At 40.2% G+C, this 20498-nt stretch overlaps 1 protein-coding gene across 1 annotated transcript; it reads left to right on the forward strand.

Annotated features, from left to right (window-relative positions):
• Positions 1–20043, forward strand: BLMH (bleomycin hydrolase). The gene is made up of 12 exons (XM_069791140.1): positions 1–136; positions 268–465; positions 925–1034; positions 1705–1846; positions 3115–3203; positions 4511–4603; positions 8470–8625; positions 9120–9278; positions 9371–9438; positions 9856–9973; positions 12445–12514; positions 19038–20043. Exons 1-12 carry the CDS (start codon positions 124–126, stop codon positions 19187–19189), a joined length of 1368 nt encoding a protein of 455 aa, XP_069647241.1. The 5' UTR covers positions 1–123; the 3' UTR covers positions 19190–20043.
• The last annotated feature ends 455 nt before the right edge of the window (positions 20044–20498 follow it).

The raw sequence follows: 20498 nt of genomic DNA on the forward strand, positions 1-20498 counted from the left end.
CCCTCTTCCTACTTCCGGTGCCGGGTCTATAAGAGCCGCTTCCGGCCGGGCGCGCGACCTGCGGGTGGGCCCCGGCGGTGGAGCGGCGCTTTCCCGTGCCGGCAGCTCGCGCCGCCTTGTGCCATGAACGCTCGCGGTGAGGGGCGGGGCCAGGCCGTTACCGGGGCAACGGGCTCTCTGTGTGGAGAGGAGGGGGGGGTTACCGGTTTTGGGGGGGGGGGGGGGGGATGTCGGTGCCGGCGGTGACGGCTGCCCGTTGTCCCTCAGGGCTGAGCACGGAGAAGGCCGCCGCCTTCAGCCGGCGGCTGCGGGCCGAGCCGCAGTTCCTGCTGGCCCAGAACGTGGCGACGTGCAACGACCCGCTGGAGGTGTGCTTACAGCGGCAGGTGGTGCAGGACACGGTGCAGGTCTTCCAGCACGCCGTGCCCGCCGAGGGCAAACCCGTCACCAACCAGAAGAACTCCGGTAAGGGGCTTCGCCGGCTGCCGGTGGGGGGGTGTGGAGGGGCTTGGGGGGGGGTTGCTCCTTCGGCGGCTGTGGCGTTTGGGGAATGAATGATGTCATGGTGTCTGGGCTCCTGGGAGCGATGGCTGCCTCTGGAGTCCTTTGGGAGGGCTTCGGAGCCAAATTGAATCCCCGCAGCGTCCTCTTGAGGTAATAACAGTCGCTGGACTTGCGGCGGCTGCCTGTTTTTCCCTTCTGTGTAGTACAAGATAAAATCAGTTGAGAGAGCTGCGTTTGCAGCAAAAGATTTGTGAACTGCTTATGAGCTTTTTGGTATTTACGGTCTCAGCCAGAACAGTGGGCCAAAGGCTTGAGGCGCAACGGTGTCATGAATCTTGTCTTTAAAAAAACCCAGCAAACCTTACGCAGCTCTTAGAGTACAGACATTCCAGTTTAATTCTCGTTCCTTTGATCTCTCAGGGAGATGTTGGATCTTTTCCTGTCTCAATGCAATGCGTCTTCCTTTCATGAAGAAATACAACATCGAAGAGTTCGAATTCAGCCAGTCGTATCTATTTTTCTGGGATAAGGTACAGTAGCACAGGTTGCAGGTTGTGCTAGGACAGCTTATGCAGTTGGCAGTTAGTATTGGGGTAGAATTTCTTTTAGGCTGGGCTGTCTTTACAATCCAGGTGGAAAACATACATGAGAAGAAACTTCAGAAGTTGTTTAAATACCTATTTTAAATGTAGGTCGAGCAAAGTGGGACTTTCAGCTTGAGAAGAAAGTTGTCAAGATGTTCATGTTTTGGAACAGTAAAAGATTTCTTTCAAGTGTTCTGCGTATTTTGCAAGTTACTTGTAGGATGCTCAGGGGAAATGTGACTGTAACTTTCTGTTGAGGTTTCGGTTGCACTTGTGACCTACTGATCTGCCAGCTGTGTGCCTGCTTTTTTTCCCCCCTAAGGGAAACAGAGAAAATCTAGTACAAGTTTGGGCCAGGGTTCATTGCATAACTCTGTTTCACATTTCCTATTCCCCTACCCTCCAGCTCTGTACTAACTCACTCCTAAATATTTGGTCTGTAACAGAAAGAAGTTTATAGGATAAGTCCTGGAATGCTAGAGGGAAAATAAGGACTTCAGTGGATGAGCAGAAGGTAGCTTTACCTAGTTAGGACTTTGAAGAACCGAATACTCAGCAATTAATTAATGCATAGTATGTCAGACTTGAGAGTTTTTTTCCTGTCTGTCCGTTTCAGGTTGAACGTTGTTACTACTTTTTAAATGCCTTTGTGGAAACAGCTCAGAAAAAGGAGCCTGTGGAAGGAAGACTGATACAGTTCCTGCTCTCTAATCCCACAAATGATGGTGGACAGTGGGATATGTTGGTTAACATTATCGGTAAGAGAACTGGTCACTAGGAGTGCTTCCTGAAATTGCACGCTGTTTTGAGATGAGGAACGAAATAGAAGAAGAAATTGAGTTTGAGACCTGGGAGTTTGCAAAGGAACATGATGCCTTTAGCCACTACCTTTTTTTAATCAAAGACCTTTTTCATGCCAGTTTATAAGTAGTAGGCTTAAATCTTGTCTGGGATCTTCACTCTTCCATATTGCTGATGATGGTAGAAGCTCAACAGAAGTAATTAGATATCCCAGACTTTTCATTTAGTAAAAAGGTTCAATCCCCTTTTACTTCAGTCATCAACTCGACATTATTTATGTGTATCCATGTGTACAATTTTTAGGGCATGTGGTAAGGAAAAAAACCTCATTGCTAGGCTAGGGTGTGTCTACAAGGCAGAAGCAAAACTACTTACAGAGTTGCAGCCTGGAGAAAGATGGTATAAAGATCAGTGAGAGGGAAATGATGTGGAATGTGGCAATGCTGGTCTTGAAAAGATCCAGCTTAAGTGCTAACTTCCTTACACGGATTAAGGAGATACTTCTCTGTGTTTGAATTACACTAGCGCTTGCTTTCATTTGTATTGTGAAATAATGTGACACCTTTGTAAATCAACAAGCCAACAATATAAGTTTAGAATCACAAAAGGAGTTTGCTTCTTTGAAGCCTGGAGGTTATGTTTTTTCCCCATCCAATTGTTACAAATATGTAATCAGGGCAGAGAAGATTTTGGATGCTGCTGTTACATCCAGAGCCTTGCGTGGTGTGATCTTTGGTACCATAACGTAGGAAGCAAGTGAGCTGCTGCTGGTGCTTTATATATGTTGAGCAGGAAAGGAGACTGGCAAGTTAGTCACTTAACTTTAGAAAAAATACATGGAATAATTCAGAAGAGGCCCAGTTCTTTAGAAGATAGTTCTGGAGCTTAATTGTCAAGTAACCGTTTTTTTTTTTTCTGGTGAAGAGAGCTCCTTAAAAAGCACTAATTAGTTTAGAACTTTTAAGTGTTGAATTAAATGATACTGAGCAGCTCAGGGATTCCACTTTTTGGGACCCCTGTGGAATGTGGATCAGAGGTCAAGATTTAGTCACAAATTAGAAAGTAAACTTTGAGTACTTGTAACCTTTAAATAAGAGACTTTCCCTTATAATCTCTGCACAAAACCCAACTATATTTAGCTTTTATGTGGGTATAAGCAGAAGCATGAGCATCTACTGTGTGGAAAACACAATTGTTAACCCATAGTTTTATTACTTTCTTTTAGAGAAGTATGGTGTTGTCCCCAAGAAATACTTCCCGGAGTCTCATACCACAGAGGCTACTAGAAGGATGAATGAGATCTTGAATCATAAGGTAAAATTGATTTAGATGATATAATTAAGGGGAAGGAATGGGAATGAACCTGCTCCGAGTGTTCCTAGCCAACCTAATTTCTCTTGAGTATTAAGTGCATCTCAGCAACTTAACTTGCTTTTATTCAAAAAACAGCCTAAAGTCTCAGCAAAGTCTGATGTTAATCTTGAAACATGGAGCAGGAAGGTGTGTTTATGGAAGGTGGCCATTGCCAGGCTTCAGTAGCTTGAAAGTACCTTACATGGTTTTAGTAGCGATTGTTCCTAATCCTTAAATTTCCAACATGTTAATTCTTGATGTGTGGCTGATTAAGTCTGTTTCTGCAAAACTAGCACTTGGCATCTAGGTGACTTTTTTCCACCCCCTCAGTATTTCATCTACTAGTATGCCAAGGTTTCTAGAGATCACTGCCAAACTTGATGGAAAGTATTTTTCAAAACACTGAATCTTAAAAATAAGCTTTCAGTATAGAAGTGTGCAGCTTTGTCTGAAGGAAGGTGTAAGCTCGCTCCCTGAACTACAGGAATGAATTAATCTGGGAAGATGCTAGTGTAGGTAGCTAGATAAAAAGGCAATTCAGGCATATTTTTACAGTGGGCTTTGCTTATCTTTTTTTTCCAGTTCACATGCTACATGCTCAGGGAAAATTGCCTGCTGAAATCCACATAAAATATGTAAAATGTGTGCTGAAATGAGCTCAGATGTAATGAACAGTGTTAATGTTATTCTAGTCTCGAACATTGCAAACCAGCTGGTCTTGTGGGAGCCCCACTCACTGTTCCTGGCCTTATGGATGGTGACAGTAATGGGAAGCATGTGCTGCTCTTACTGCAATTCTGCATGCAGTGGGGAAATGCTCCATTCTTTTTATCAACCAAGAGATCAATTATGCACTAGAATTGCAAAATAAATTTTACAGTATGAAGACAGTCTGTTCTCTGTGAGTCACAGAGGTGGTGATGTGCATGGATGTTGCGGCATCAGTTATGGAACTGAAAGAAATCAAGCCTTAAGAAAATGGCTGTAAGCTTCACATCAGTGGTTGGAAAATAGTAATTAAGTTACAACTATTTCTTAATTTCTGATTATTTTTTTGTGATCTTTTAAATCAGTGAATTATCTTGATTTTTTTTTTTTTTCCAGAATTGATACCTAACAAAGCCTTCTGAAAAGGATTTTCTTTTCACTTTGAAAACATGTTACAGAGAGTAAAATAGGTGCTTGAAACAACCAGATAGGAAGTCCTGAAAACTGTTTAGGTGGCACCTTTCATACCCTTATAATAAAATTACTTCCTCTTTAAACAGATGAGAGAATACTGTTTGCGGCTAAGAAATATGGTGGAAAGTGGAACAATTAAAGGAGAAATTTGTGCTGCAATGGACACGATGATAGAAGAGGTAAATATACTTGTGTGACATGAATCTTCTTGGAACATGAGGCTAGAATGGATGAGATTTCTTGCTTACTCTTTGGTAGCTATTGGATCAGCCAAAACAAGTGCCTTTTGTTTGCCTAACTAGGAATGTTTTGTATGGCAGTGTGCTTGGAGGTATTCAAGTGAATTTTTTGAAGTGGTTTGTTGCTTATCTCATTCTGAGTTTTTTCTAATACTTCCAAATATCTTGAATTTATAGATTCCAAAACTATGATGTTCTATAGATACGTCTGCCCCTTTCTGTAGGAAAGCAGCATTTTGTATCTGGAGAGATTGAAATAGTGGCCTATCAGGCTTTTATAAATAGTAGGAAAGAGGCAGGTTGAAAATTGCATTCTGATGGCTTTGAATGTAAAATCTTACAGCACAAGTGTTATTGCAGAAATTCCCCACAAGAGAGCAGAAAAGAACAACAAAAGGGAGTTCTCTGCATTATGGAAAAGATGCAAGCTGAACACAAGGCTGAATCCAGCTGTGGTCAGATACTGAGGGGCAGTAGAGGAAGGAATCACAGCATCTGTTTCTAGCTGTGTGAATTAACTCAAAATCAAATCGATCAGCAAGTCTGTATTATGCAGTGTGTGTGTAGTGGCTGGCCCTCCATCTGTTCACACTGAATATGATAGTGCCGCATGTCACTTTTCTCATTCAGTAGTCCTCATATTTGATTATTAAATAGCCAAAAGCAATTTTAAAAGTTCAGGATGTTTTATTTTGACCAAGTGCTTGTGCTTTAACAAAAAAAGCATATATTTAATTTGTTTCTCAAACATACAATGCAAAGTGACCTAGTGGTTTCAATGTCTGTCTTTAGATGACCCAAGAAATCAAATGTTTTGGTTATGTGTGTTAGTTTTTCTGCAGTCCAGTAAACATCAGTATTAGGCAGAACCTAACTTGGGCTATTTCTGTAAAGCTTCAGGCAGTTCCACTAATATGCAAATATTGATTAATGTGTTGGTTTGGTTTTTGGAAATTCACCTTTGCACTTCATGTAAAAACCTGTAGCTTCTTTTTATCTAATTTTAAGGTTAGGTTAAAAAAGAAAACTGATTCGTGTTCCTTGGGTTATATTACTGAAACAAGCTTTTGAAATGTATGCCTTAATATCAACAGTAATTCTGTGCTTTAAGCCTACCCCAGTATGTTGCCAATCAGCACTTAGTTCAAAAGTGAATTAATACAACTTACATCCACTGTGTGTGTCCAAAAGCCCTTGGAGGATTTTACAGCAGACATAAAAAGCTTCCTACAGATGTTAATTTTTAGGGCAATGACATACAGTTCACTGCAAAATGTCTCTTTGTTTGTTTAGAGCCTCTTGCCCTCTGTCAAGGAATCCTGGAACCGGCATTAAAGGCTCATTAACTGATTGCAATTTGTTCTGTAAAAAGGTTGTGCTTAATTCTCTGAAGTTAACACAGTATTTCCTCTCGCAGCAGTAATAGTGGTTTGCAGCTTAAGTGGATTTACTTTCAATAAACATTGTAGCTGAAATGTACAATTGCACCTGTCTTGTATACTTTAAAAACACTTAGTTTTAGAAGTTTGAGATCAATCTTATTTCCTGTGTTTATAAGTGGCATTGCAACTATTTTTGTATGTGGCAAAGCAGAACTTGGTTTTGTTCTGTGAAGTTTTATTTCCATAGCAAATCTTGGTTCACTCATGCTGGAAGGCAGTGCTTTAGTTAAAATGGGGCAGTTGTACTGGAACACAAGATTAAATATTCACTCGAGAACTGTATAAACATTCTTCTTATCAAACCAGTACACAGCAGGTCAGAAGTTGAAATCAGTGCGGTGCATGTGATTGACTTTTTCTTCCTTTACTGTTCTCCTTTGTAGACTATTCCTTATCAGGAGTGTCCTTTTCCCCTCCTCACTCATTTTGTTTTTTAGCATAAACCACTATATCTTTGTCTTATCTTGGATCTAGTTGTCACTAGAGTGATATAAGTCACCTTTTAGTTTAAATATTGATAGAGGAAGCTTGTGAGATACTACGAGATGGCTTACGATGGGTGTGGTGGCAAAACAATTGAGGGAGGCCATTCCCAGGCTCTACTGCCTCTGTTAACTTGAGACTTCTGTCTCCATCGTTTTCCTTCCTCTGACTGGACTCTGCTTGCTCGTTGCTCTCCTTTTAGGCGTTTTTGTTGCTTGTTTTGTTTTCGTAGCCTCATTGCTCACCACTTGGGGTTGTCTGAGGTAATGCGGGTGTATCCACAGCAAATGCTACCTTTTGTGCAGTCTGTGCAAAATTAAATATTTATGTTAGTTTAGGGATTTACATTTGCTCTTTAACATATTTATTGAGAAATAAATGTGTGAGTTCCTCCAGTAAAAACATTAAGCCCACACCCTTGTTTCAACATAATTAATCTCTTCACTTGTTTCTTAAATTGCTTGGAGCAAGAACACCTTTATTTGTATTTTGTGCACAGCCAAATAGTGTTACTTAGCATGATCATTGCACTCTTTTTTTACCATCAGCACAAAGTGCACACTAGCACAAAGCTAGTTCTTACGGAGCCTTAGGATCCATGTAAATCAGCTCAACTAGCTCCAGAAAGAGTAAGTCTGCTTTGGGAAAGGTAATCTGTCTCCTCTCCTGTGGAAAGTCAGTGAGAGGAAAGTGTGAAGATTGACAGCCTAAGAAAGCTGGCACAAACCACAGGCATTGGATCCTAGTGCAGAAGGTGCAGTTGAGATTTGGCTCCCCCTTTTCTTGTTTTAAATAACCTGTTGGTTCCTTGCAGGGAAAAGTCTTGTGCTCGAGACATGAACAGTGCTGAAGTAGACCAACGTTAGCTGAAGTAAAACAGATTCAAACCCTTTTAAATATGATTGAATTCTCTGTCCCCAGAGTACCTGTGGCAGGTCCTGCTAAATATCCTTAAAGACAGTCATCTGGTTACACTGCCTATGAGTTAGCACATTTTATGATAAGCCCTGTGAGAAAGTACAGTAGTGATTCTAAAGTGCAGTTTCATATTCTGATTTATAGGGAGGCTGATGACTTAATCTGGTCAACTTTTTGTGCTAAAAATCAATAGAAAGCTGCCAGCTTCAAAGGATGGTCACAGTCGGCAGGCAGGGATCTTGAATTAAATTACATAACCTGCCAGCTCAACCCTAAACAGAGACTTTGTTAAATGTATTAAAACAGACAAGAAGATTATTCTAGGGTTTTGAAAAGAAGCAAAGGCCCATCTTTGAAATCCAAATGAACATTACAGGAAAAAAGGAATTGGTATAGGGGAAACACTGGGATAAAATGCTTTGCTGCATGCATGTTAGAAGGTCTGGTTTGTCTCTGCATGGGGCAAACCACGTGGTGGAACAGGTGATGCTGAATGCTTAAGTGTTTCTAGAATCACTTTGATAAATTTTTTCTTCCACTGGCAAGGTATCTTGGAGGAGCTTCAGAACTGCTGATGAAATGTTGGAATGAGACTGGGCAGTGTATTGGCTTTTGCTTTTGGCTGCTGCATTCCTAGGATAACTTGGAATTTCTATGTTCAACCTTAAGCTTCTGTTTTGCCTGATGGTTTGCCTGAGAACATAGAGCGTGAGAACAGAGAGAGATTCTGCTGATTTTCCTTTCAGATTGGTTTTGAACTGTTGAAACACCTAGATTTCCAGAGCCGAATGCGAATAATTCATGTGTGTACATTTATTCATGTTCTTCAAAGGTGGCCGTTAAGATCCCATTTCTCCAGTTGGTTCTCATGTGGAGAAATCCATTCGTCAATGGCATTGCTGTGGTAGGAGAGGCAGACCTGCATGTTTCAGCAAGTTCACAGCTCTTTGCTTCTCTGGCCAGGTATTCAGAATAGTGAGCACTTGCCTGGGCAGCCCTCCGGAGACCTTCTGCTGGGAGTTCCGGGATAAGGAGAAGAACTACCACAAATATGGCCCTCTGACACCGGTCCAGTTCTACAATGAGCATGTGAAGCCTTACTTCAACATGGAGGACAAGGTTGGGGGTGCTGAAAGGCAGTAGCTTCCCAAGACCTTTTTTTGCTGCTAAGCCACTCATTTTCCACCCCTGTAACTGCACCATATGGGATGGGTATCGCTTCCACAAGTCAAAGATGGCCCTATGTTTATTCTCCCCATTCTCCTGTTTGTGCTCTACCCTTCAATTACCTGGGATCTCGCATTGCACTTCCATGATGATTTTGTAATGATAAAATATGTAATGATCCAATCAGTCATAAAATGCTGTAAGACAGCAATTAGAGAGCAGGAATAACATGCAAAGCTCTACGCCACAGTTGAGGTGAACTTACAAAATAAAAACCAAACAAACATAACCTTAAAAAGCCTGGTATTTCAGCCAAGTGGCTTGTTTGCTTATGGGACAGACAGCTAGCTGGGACAAAAGCAATTCTCTGAAATCCCATCTAGATTTACTTCTCAAAGATTTCTGTTAAGTTGCACTTTAATTTATGACATCTTGGTTTTTGGCAGATTTGTCTAGTGAATGATCCTCGGCCTCAGAACCCATACAACAGGCTGTATACAGTGGAGTACCTGGGCAACATGGTAGGAGGGAGGAAAACGCTCTATAACAACCAGCCTGTTGATGTCTTGAAAAAATTAGCTGCAGTGTCTATTAAGGATGGCGAGGTTTGTTTTCTCTTCATGGATGGCATGGCGAAACTCTTGTAATGTAAAACAGTGGGATATGGCCTAGACATGACTCTTCCTTCTATTTGTAGGCTGTGTGGTTTGGCTGCGATGTTGCAAAGCACTTCTATGGCAAGCTGGGAATCAATGACATGAATATGTAAGTAGAAAATCAAAACAGAATACCATTTGGGATACTTGGCTAGGACATAAACAGTCCTTTACTTTAGCTGTTTGAGAAACTAATTTGTACATACTTCAGATTATATACCCCAGAAGAATATAATTAACTCGGCAGCAACAGGAATTTTTTTCACTTGTTAGCTAAAATCTGAATCCTTTAAAGATGCACTACAAGAGGTCGTTAAATATTTTACTCATTTGCATTCTCTAGTATCTGGTAAGAGAAACTCCAAAAGGGATTACTTTTTGCATTTATTCTGACACTAAAAATACAAGTTGAACTTGCACACCTGTGCACTGGCTTCTGGGACAGTGCAGTCTACTGATTCCCTGATTTACCAGTGATAATTCTCCCTGAATCCTTTTTGATATTGCTTATGTGGTTTTCTAATAGATTTAATCATGAGCTGGTGTTTGGTGTCTCCGTCAAGAACATGAACAAAGCAGAACGATTAATCTTTGGAGAGTCAATGATGACCCATGCCATGGTCCTGACAGCTGTCACTGAGAAGGTAGAGTCTCCCTCCAAAAGTTCTGATGCTTTCACAGATGTATTTGAATATTCTGGCAGCTTGTTTGTGTTCTGGGCTCATTCTCACAGTGTGTAAGCTGTTCTGCTAGAGTTCAGCATGTGTGCCACAACACCCTGGTGCACAAGGCCTAGGTTGTCTATTCTCCCTGTGTTGTTTGTGTCTGAGTGCTTAAAACTATAAATATTTAACAGGGAGGAAAGAATTTTAGACAGGTCAAGGGCTTCTTTCATTCTGCCCACAAACTTTTACTGGAGAAAGGGAAAAGAAAGTCATCTTCTATTTTTAAGACACCAGAAAACCTATATTAACAGATTCTGATATATCTTGCTGAGCAGGAAATCCAGTACGACAGCAAGTATTTCCTACCATGCCCACTGCATGGGTTAGTCCAATACATATTTTACAGCATGAAGCTCCTTCTGTTAAAATGCCAGTAGGAGGCACTTTGCAACAGTCTTAATGTCCTGCAGCTTGCTGGCATGTGAGCTCTCTGACCTACTCATAATTAGGGAAGGAAAACGGTGTCCAAAATAGCTCTGTGGCAAAAAGTAGGCTAAGATGAATCCACAACTGAATCTGCTCCTGGCAGTATAACAAAGCACACACGAAGTAAAAAGAACAACGTGAAAATTTACAACTCGGGATTATCTGCAATGTTGATGTTTTCCATTTATTTCCAGAAGCTGTCATTATTAAAGTTTCTTTGAAGTGATCTCTTCCTGTCCAACATGACCTTGGCTTAAGAAATAACAGCGTGCATATAACTGAAAAAGTTTGTTTAAGCTCTGGGGTTTGAGGGCTTGAGATGGGACTGCTGAGTCACAGGAGTTTTTCTGAGTTACTTTTTACAACTCAATGTAATTTTTCCTGTTATGTTCTGCATTCAGAGCTCTTAACACTTCTGTTTTGTGTATCAGACTGCATGAACATATTTTAAAAGAAATTTTCATTGTTTTTCAGTTAGATACTAAAAATGATACTTTTCAGTGTTCAAAACCTGTTCACAGCTGAAGTGTGTATGTTTGTACTGACTGTAGCCAGTTGCTGGCTGGACTTCATTGGCAGCTGTAGTCTATGGTCTGTATTTTTGAATTCATACTTTTGCATGCCTAAATGTATAGTTGCATAAAATGTGGTCAAAAGTGACTTGATTTCTTTAAGAAAAGGATGTGTATAAGATCAGTATATGATGGATGGCATCTCTGAAATCAAAAGGTCGTTTAAAAGAAATTATCCTAGAACAAGTTCAGCACTTTGAGGCTTTTCCACATTCAAAATGGACTAAGTTGTTTCTATGTTTTGTTTGAACATGTTGTCTTATATTAAACCTTAACTTAATCTAAAGGAGCTTTGATAAATTGTTGTAAAATGTAATACTGTGGATTTACCTACTTTATAAAAAGGCTTTGAAGATTTAAAAAATCCTATTACAATTTTACAATATGAATTGCTGTGGATTAAATGCACCTTTTGGTTAAAAACTTAATGTTCATAAACGTGTTTATCCCAGTTTGTCTGATAGCATCAAGAGTTGACTTATCCTTAGGCTGGTAGCTCTTGTGTCTCATTTTAAGGAGTGTCCTATATTTTTAAGTGAGAATAGAAGCAATACAACAATATTCCATTGAATATTAAAAAGGGACTTGTGGGGTGTTTTCCAGGTTAGTTTTTTGTATTAAAAAAAAAAAAAAAATTTAGTAGTAAAAGAATAGCTATTCTTTGGTTCCTCAAGGGACCTGCTGTTTCCTCATGAGGCTGCTTGAAGGAAGGAACAGTTTACTTTGTGGCACAGCAAGCCTATGAAGCTATTTTCAGTGCTTTTATGTAATTTGTAGATTTGAACCAGACTTCAGATACACACAATGCAGGCTAGACTACTGCACACTTCTGAACATGAAGTCAAGTGTACTTCACGTTTGTTAGAAGTCCTGTATAACTTTCAAAGCACCTGACTTGGAGCTGTATCCTTCAGCTAGATTCTTCAAGTGTTTGCACTTGCTCTTACTAATACTGTTCTAAATTATTACAGTTGCTTCATTGCCCTTGTTCTTTTCCTCTCATTCCTAGTTTGAGCAAGTTGTGCATTCTGCATTTCAGAAGGCCCCCATGCCCTGATAGGCAACAGGGAAGGCTGCTTAAATTCTGTCAGTCAGTTAAGTCCAAACTTGCATTGAGTTTAATTTTTCTGGTTAAAATAAATATTTACTGCAGGCTCTCTTCTTGACCACATTTCCTCATATTTTATGTAAGTGGGTAGACAAGTATTTGAGAAAATTGCATTTCTCCAACTATTAGCAAGAAACCATTGTCTGAAACTTGCCAATGCCTGTAGGCTTTTGGGAGTGGAGCTCTGTGGTTTACTGGTGCTGCATTTAGTCTTGGAAGGGTTGGCTGCTATAAACTCGCATGGTCCTTCACTACTGAATAGCCATCAACTTGTTTTGTCACAGGATGGGCAAGAAGAGGCATTTGAAAAGTGGAGAGTGGAAAACTCCTGGGGTGAAGACCGTGGTAATAAAGGTAAAGTAATTTATAGTAATGGGAACAGAAAGCTGAACTTGGTGTTTGGAAATAAGGAGGTGGAAGGGGGAAAGGGGATGTGCTGTGTGTCCTTCACCAGGACATGCATGAAACAAGCCTGCAAGCAGCATGTAGGATCACTGAGTTATGGCACTGTATTCCTGGAAGGCAAACATTCTTCACTTAAATGGGATATACATCTAAGTAAGTAAACCAAATGTAAACATTGAATGGAGAAGCAGGAAATGTCACTGGATAAACTCAACACTGTGGTTGCAACTTCAACTGCAGAGGCAATTGCATTTTGGGGAGGTGGCCATAAGTGATTGATGCTGACATTGTTTGACAGACAGGGCATCTTGGTCCCAGGAGCAGGGGGACAAAGTTGACAGAAGCACCTATGTTGGGGGCTAGAACTGGAACTCTGAATATAGCTTAATGATATTGGGCATATATCGTCTTTATACTACAGCTTTTGACAATCCAATAACCAAATTGTTTATTTTATGTATGGAAGGTATGGGAAGATACCGGTTGACTTTCGATAAAGTTCATATTTTATCAAAGTTTAAATACTTCATTATAACTTTAAGGTTGATTTGTTTCTTGCTGTAAAGCTGCTTATTTTCCTAAGCAGTGTATACCAGTTTGCTGTTGATGATGAGTAAATTGCCAGCTACTATCCCTGCCAAAAAAACCCAGCAGCTGTAAGAGTTTGACAAGTGTGATGGGGAGAACAGAACCGTTGCTATTTTGTTGCTCATAATCTTTTGCTGCAGAACACAAGTCTGGAAAAGCTGGTAGCATTAGTCTGAAAATATGGTAGTACTTCTTTTCTGAGATACCAAGAATTCCAGCGGGCATGTAAAACTGATCTTTTAATAAAGAGACAAAAGATAAGAAATGCTTTGCAGTATCAAATAAGATAGGATCACTTCCAAGAGCTGCACTGTATAGAAATGTTTTATCCTTCTAGTATGAAAGCAGAAATAAAGACTTCACTGCAATACCTTTAAATGTACTAAAGTTTTTGGTGACAGCTCAGCTTGAATCTGTACACTACTGCTGTCTCGTCTTTGGGACCTCATACTGGTTGTGTCTGATATTACTTAATCTTCCTGAGTCATGTGTGAAACCTAAATGGTTTATATTGTCTTTTAAAGCACTGTTCATCAATCACTGCAAGCTTTTACGTACTGATTTTGTAAATGAGGAAATGAGGGTATGGCTGTTTCCAGCTTGTGCTGTGAACAGCTGCAATGTAAACTGTTCTAGCTTCAACACCTGTCTATAAAAAAAAAATTTTAAAAAATCGTAATTCTGGTTGCCTTTCTGAAGCCACGCTGAAAACATGACCTGCAGCATCCTTGCAGTGTTTCTCTCTGGTATGACGAGCACTAGTAACAACAAAATCCACTGTTAACATGCAGTTCCGCTCATGCCAGGCTTTCTGTGTGAACTTGCTTTCCTGTTGAGGACTGTCTCAGCCTGCCTGCACTATTGTTCCTTTACAAAGGGTTTGTAAGTGCTGTAGGGCTGTAGTGGGGTGTATGTGCCAGCCTGGCATGGCACATGGGCAGGCAGTGTGGACAGAATGGTGAGTCACAGCTGAGCAGTGGTTTAGGAAATTGCTTCTAGTTGCTTCCCTGCTCAGTCTGGGAAATGACTGGAGAGTGCTGCTCTGCCTGGTCTGGGGGGCCAGCTCTGACCTCCCCTGGCCCTCGGTGAGTGGGGCTGATGGTGTGAGAGCATTTCTACTTTGGTCTGCCAAGGCCTGCGGTCAGTCAGCTTTTCCTAAATGGAGTGAAAGGAAACTCCATGATTTCTGTCATCTCCTATCTGACATGGGGGTGGATGTGGACTCAGCCATGGCATAAGCTCACTGATGAGCATGCCAAGCCAGACTTCAGTGTGTCCCACAGCATAACACAGTAGTCATTGCTGACCACATTTTTCTGTTGCACATTAATCCCAAATGTTGTGCTCACAAGATCTGGTATGGCTGAAATTTCCCAGGATGTGTCAGGGTTTTTCTTCTGGGAATAGACTATTTCCAGAAAACTCTATCTTAGAATGTGGTCTTATTCATAAGCTTTTGGTATCTTATACATGAACAGCTAACTAAAGTGTAGAATATTCTTGGAACAGTGTCTTAATTTATGTTCTTGGTCTTGCAGTAGTGTCTGTTCTTAGTTAGCAATATACATTCACAGCAAAGTATTCCAATAAAAATGTTTAGTCTTGACAAAACAATGAAACTGTGTTGATGTTCAGCCTTCAAGGCTCATCAATGTGGCAGTAATAAAATATACTTTGGAATGTTGGATTAAGTAAAGAAGCCAAATCAATACTAAAAAGAAGTAACATCAAAACTTTCCCCGTCTCCAAATGTGAACTAATAACTATTTTGTTAAGCACCTTTATGTATAATAGAGAATATAAAATATAAAAATGCCTGGTTAGTTGTGCTCTTATTGTCAGAACACTTTGTTTTGAGATATTCCAGATACTTGATTTGTGATGTTAGATGCTACTAGTGTTAGAGGAATGCTTCCAGGAAGGAAGTGCCTTACTCGGCTTGCTTTACAACTGCTCAGCGTGGACTTTGGTTAGTACTCCAAACATTCTGAAGTTAATAGGTGTCTGTCAGCAACTTTGTGCTACCCATATATGCTCCTTGGCCAAGGTTCAAAGTTGTTCTTTATTAGAACTGGAGAAAGACAGGACTCAATTTCAGGATATTGGCTATTACTCCCAAACCACAGTGCAGTAGACTGAAGCCTGACACTGCTAGTAAAAGCTGTACCTGTTGACCTGTGACTGAACAGCGGCAGTTCTGTGCTAGCGTTACTGGGCTGGAGCATCAGTGAATGCTCTGATGGCACTGTGGAGGCTGTGATCAATACATGTGGAGAGCAGCATGCATTTTTGGCTTTCTTCGTTTTAAGCATGTAACCTAAAATCAAAAAATAAGAACTACAGCAACTAGAAATGAAAAGTGTAGTGCCTCAGGCTTTAAGTTAGAAATAACACTAAATTAACCCAGTTACCTAGTCTTCTTTGCCTATTACTTTCAACTTGTTTACTGGCTTTGTAAACTTAACTTGCTACTTGGTTTGCAGTAACAGTTTATCCTCCTTAGACATTATCTCTTTTCCAAATATGGATTCACTTTTCAAGAATGAGTTCTTCTAGAGCCATTTAAGAGGAGCAAGTTGTTCCTTTTGAAATGTAATAGGACCCCACAGTGACGAGAATAAACCCTCCCTGTACCTTGTATGCATGTATTGTATGTATGCTATCTGTGTGAACTTTTCTGGGTGAGTCACTTGTCATTTATCTGTTTTGTACTGGTAGAGACCACAGTCTCTGGAAAAAGTCTTGCTCACTGTCTATATTTTGTTTTGGTTAGGGAGTTGCCTGGAAAAGTGCCTTGACAGAAAATCCCATCAGAACTAGGAAGCTTGACTCTTTTTCAGACTACTTTTTTTCAGGGAGGCGAATCCCTGAATGATTTCCTTAGGTATGACCAGACAACCCACTGTTGAGCTAAAGGCAGTTGGACATATTCTTTAGAGTCTATTCTCAAACATTAGAAGAGGTAACTTCACAGGGTTTCCTCCTCTTCCTCCTGCCCCGCTTTTGCACTCTTCAGCGTCCAGTACTAGTTGGTGTAGGAGGGTGAAGATTTGTAGTCTGTCCTAGCTCTCTTGCTGTGCCACCGAATCTGTCTGGCAGTGATTTTTTTTCTTATCTGCCTTGTTAAGGAATTGGGAAGCTGTGCCTGGGTAAGTCCGGTGCAGATAATCAGAATCCACATCAGTAAAGAGACAGCCAAGAATGATGTTAAACTTGGCACATCCCAGTTGAGGCCCAGTTGGGTGTGGGGAATACAAGTAAGCCCCAACTCTGTTATTTCTTGGACAGGATGATAAAGGGTACAGCCTGCAACAAAACACCAGAGACTAGATTTTGAGTCATTAAAAAAACAAGCAAACAAATGGCTTCTCACTGGTAGGAAATAGAAGTGTTTTTTTTCACATGGGGGGTCCCTCTTGCTTTGCAAGAACAGTTTAAGGTGCCAGGTGACACCTGTTTCCCCACACTTGCATGGTGCAGGACTGGAAAGACTGTGACTCCTAGTTTGGGTATTGTTAGTTACATACTCACATTCTGCAGAGTGGGCAGAACTGAATTCTTGCGGTAGCGCTTGTCCTGGAGAAAGGGAAGCCCTGGGAAGAGCCTAGCATTGCCTCTCCTAAATATTTAGTAATTATATTCATATCTGTTGTAAAAGTGTTTCTTGGAATCCTGTCTGTTTTTCCTCAAGAAATGAACACAGCTGCTGACAAACATTGCTTGTTTTTTGAGGTAAAAAAGTCACTTCCCAGTCAAATATTTCCTCTGTTTTACTGGCACTTTGTCAGCCATACAGGCAAGTTTAATTATTCTGCTTACTCTTTTGTTCTGGAGACACAGTACATTATTACCTAACTTTGAACCCAGCTTATCCCATCGGATATCTTTTTTTAAAAGCAAGCAAGAGGGGAACACTAAGTCACACTATCACATCCATTTGATAGGGGGTCCATCTGCTTGTTTTGGCATGAAAAGAACTTTCTTGTGATACATCTCCAGCTAGAAGTCAGCTCCCTTTTGACTTTTTTAATCTCTTGTACTGGCTGTTGCATACATACTCTTCTGCATGAAGACATTTTAAGAATTTAACTGTAGACATTTAGTGTCTGTTATTTGTATATGTGTATATATATATATCATCCCATAAGTACACTGTGACAGAAAGGCACTTAATTTGTCCTCCCTGTGGAGGAGTTACGGCACAAGCATGAAGTGGCTTGTACTAGGTCCTTTGGGAACTTCCAAGGGCTTTATTTTCAGGTGCCCAAATATAGGTTATGCAGTAACTCACAGGCTGTTCATGCTTGACTGACCTCTCTCTCCCTGGCCAGCAGCTTGTCAGTTTTAAAATGCTGTGTGTTCAGGTTTTCCTTTGGGTAAGTTAAAGAGATGTGGACCAGCTTCATACACAGAGGAGTACACTTCTGTAGTCAAGTGCTGTGTTCTGTTACAAGGTGATGCTCTTCCAAGTTCTTTACTGTATTCTGGCCTTAACATACAAATGGTTTGAGTTGAAGCAATCAATTAATTACCTGAGGTAAAACTTCATTGTGTACCCTGCCCAGAAATGCAATAAACTTTTCTGTTTCTTTTTCACTTCTGCCTGTTACCTGGATGGAGTGCACAGCTCAGGGTTGCCTTAGGCAGGCTCTTAGGTATATGTATTGCTGCGTATAAAGTATGTGTCTCCTTTTAATGAAGAAATTGATAATGGCTTTCATTGTGACACTGGGCACAGGCCTTCTCAAAGAGTGACCTTACTTATTTGCATGTTCTGAAGTTCTGCTTGACGTTTCCTTCTTGTTCAGACACTGTGATCCTAATCAGCACTGTCAAGCTTTGAGATACAGGATGTCAGAAGTAGAGTTCATTATCCTCTCAGGGTGCAATTACTTGTTGGCTCTTGGGAGTGAGAGGTTTTTGTGTGTCCCAAGAACTCATATCCTGAAGAGAGAATAATCAAGGCAGCTCCTTTTGGCAGTGTTTCCAAAATGGCTTCTAGCTTGGATTACAATTGATAGGGTTTTTAATTTATGGGAATTATCTGATCTCTTGCTTTAGAAACAAGATGGTGTAGATAGATGCATTTATTGTCTATATTCTTTGGACATTTTCTTGTTTCATTTGATTGTGTGATGATACTGTATAAGGACATGAGGAACTTTATTACACAAAGTCTTCTCATCTGTCTTCTAAATGCTTTCTTTCTCCCAGCCACTCTTATTTTCAGTTCACCTTGAATAGTTTGTTTCCAATGGTAGCTTTCTGCTAAAACCTGTGATACTCTAAATGTGACTTCCCCCCCACCCCAGTGCAAAGGCTGTACACTGAAATTCTCAGTAAGAATTATATTAAGGGAGAAAATTAAGATTTAGTTCAGCCGAAGTGTGATTTAAGTGGCTTTACGTTTGAGGAAAGCAGGTGGCCTCCTCTTACTGCAAGAACTAAACCAGCAAATTTTTCTTAAGCTGAAGATGGTTTGGATATTCACCTGGAAAACTTCCCTTTTCTTAACAAGGTCCTGAAAACTTCTAAAGCCAGAGACTCAGTTAATCATACATTCTGCCTTAAATGCCCTTTTTCTTTTTTTAAGGCATTGTAATTGACTTAAGTATTCTCAATGCCTATTTTAACAGAGGAAGCATAAGTGATGAATATTCTGGGTCTTGTTTTTCCTAGCAGGCTTTTTGCTTGTCTTTTACTGCACATGAAGTACATCCAGTTAGCCTATATGTTAATTTCTTTGATTATTTTTTTTCTTTGTCTTCAGAGATATGAAGTATGACTAGGTCCTGTTTGTAATGCATAGGTGAAATGTGTATATATGACTGCTTCACTGTATTGGTAATGGTTCTCTGTTGTAATGACCTGTTTTCATCTCCAGGTTACCTGATCATGACTGATGACTGGTTTTCTGAGTACGTGTATGAAGTTGTGGTGGATAAGAAGCATGTACCAGAAGACATCTTGGCAGTGATGCAGCAGGAACCAATTGTTTTGCCAGCTTGGGACCCTATGGGGGCTTTAGCCAAGTGAACTACGGAATATTTGCCTCTTAACGGTCAACCAGAAGTAGATGCAATAGAGAATTCCAGTGGTTGGAAGCCATAGCCAAATGATAATGTGACCAAGCACTCAGCATGGTCCGTATTCTTGAAATGTAAGTTAACGGTTTTTGGGAAATAGCGCTTTACTGACTTGGCTGAATAAAGCTCTCAGACAGGCTACTGTGCAAAACTAAAAAGGGAAAAGGAAAAAAAACTCATAATGAAAACATATTACAAGTACTGTCAATGGCAGTTTGATTTTACTTTAAATTTTTACTAAAAATCAGTGTAGTAACTTAGTAGAATTATTTTGACCAGTGTTTTCCCTAGAAAAGATGGCCACAAAAGGCCCTTTAGAATTAACAGCTAGGTGATAGAACAAATACATCAAGATACCTATAAATTAACCATCCATGGTCCAACTTGTACCATAAAAGAATGCCCAAAATATTTTATATATTTACATTTTAGTTTTGCTGAGGTTTTGGAGGGGACCTAAGAATTGAAACTGCTAAAAATTACCTTTAGAAAATTTTCTCTTCCAGCAGAATTTGGGTGGAAACGGTTTTCTTGGGGTTTCCAGTATCACTTATTATTCTTCCATTATTGAGCTAGGACTGGATAACCCATATCAAGGCCCAGCACTATGCCTGTGTGCGCAGGAGCGCTATGTTTCAGTTATATTAGCAAGAACAACTATAAGTGTTCACAGGTGGAGTTAGTGTCATGCTCAACAGAAAAAAAAAAAACAAAACACATTTTAATTGCTGCATTTTATTTGGATGTTTTAAAAAAAACCAAGATGGTGCTATGAAGCTTTTGAATAAACACTTTCTAAAGTGACTGGTACAGTTCTGTTTTCTTTTTTAAATGAAACTCATGTGACTAATGAAATGGGAAATTAGTGACCCACAAACAAATCTAAGTGAGCCAGAATGTGAACATATCAGGAAAACATGCTGCTTTATGTTCTCAGTAGTCAAAGATGCTCCTCTCAGTGAACAAAGTTAAACACAAACATAGTATCTCATGCACTGCAGGCACTCAAATAGTTTGAGCACAGTACTAATCCTTTGATTTAAATCGTGCCAAAATGGCAAGCTGTCTTTCTGTGTAACGTGACAATTTTCCTGTTCTTTACTGGGTTTAGTCACAGGCAAATAAGAGGGTAAGTAAGGATAAATAACCGCACAAACACAACTGCCAGCTACCATGGGTAGCAGATAGATGTTGCTTAAGTTAAGTGCAAGCAAAAAAAGGATGTTTGGTATGTCCATGGTACTCTACAATTTGGTTTG

This window comes from Haliaeetus albicilla, chromosome 9, assembly GCF_947461875.1.
Source record: "Haliaeetus albicilla chromosome 9, bHalAlb1.1, whole genome shotgun sequence".
Lineage (NCBI taxonomy): Eukaryota > Metazoa > Chordata > Aves > Accipitriformes > Accipitridae > Haliaeetus > Haliaeetus albicilla.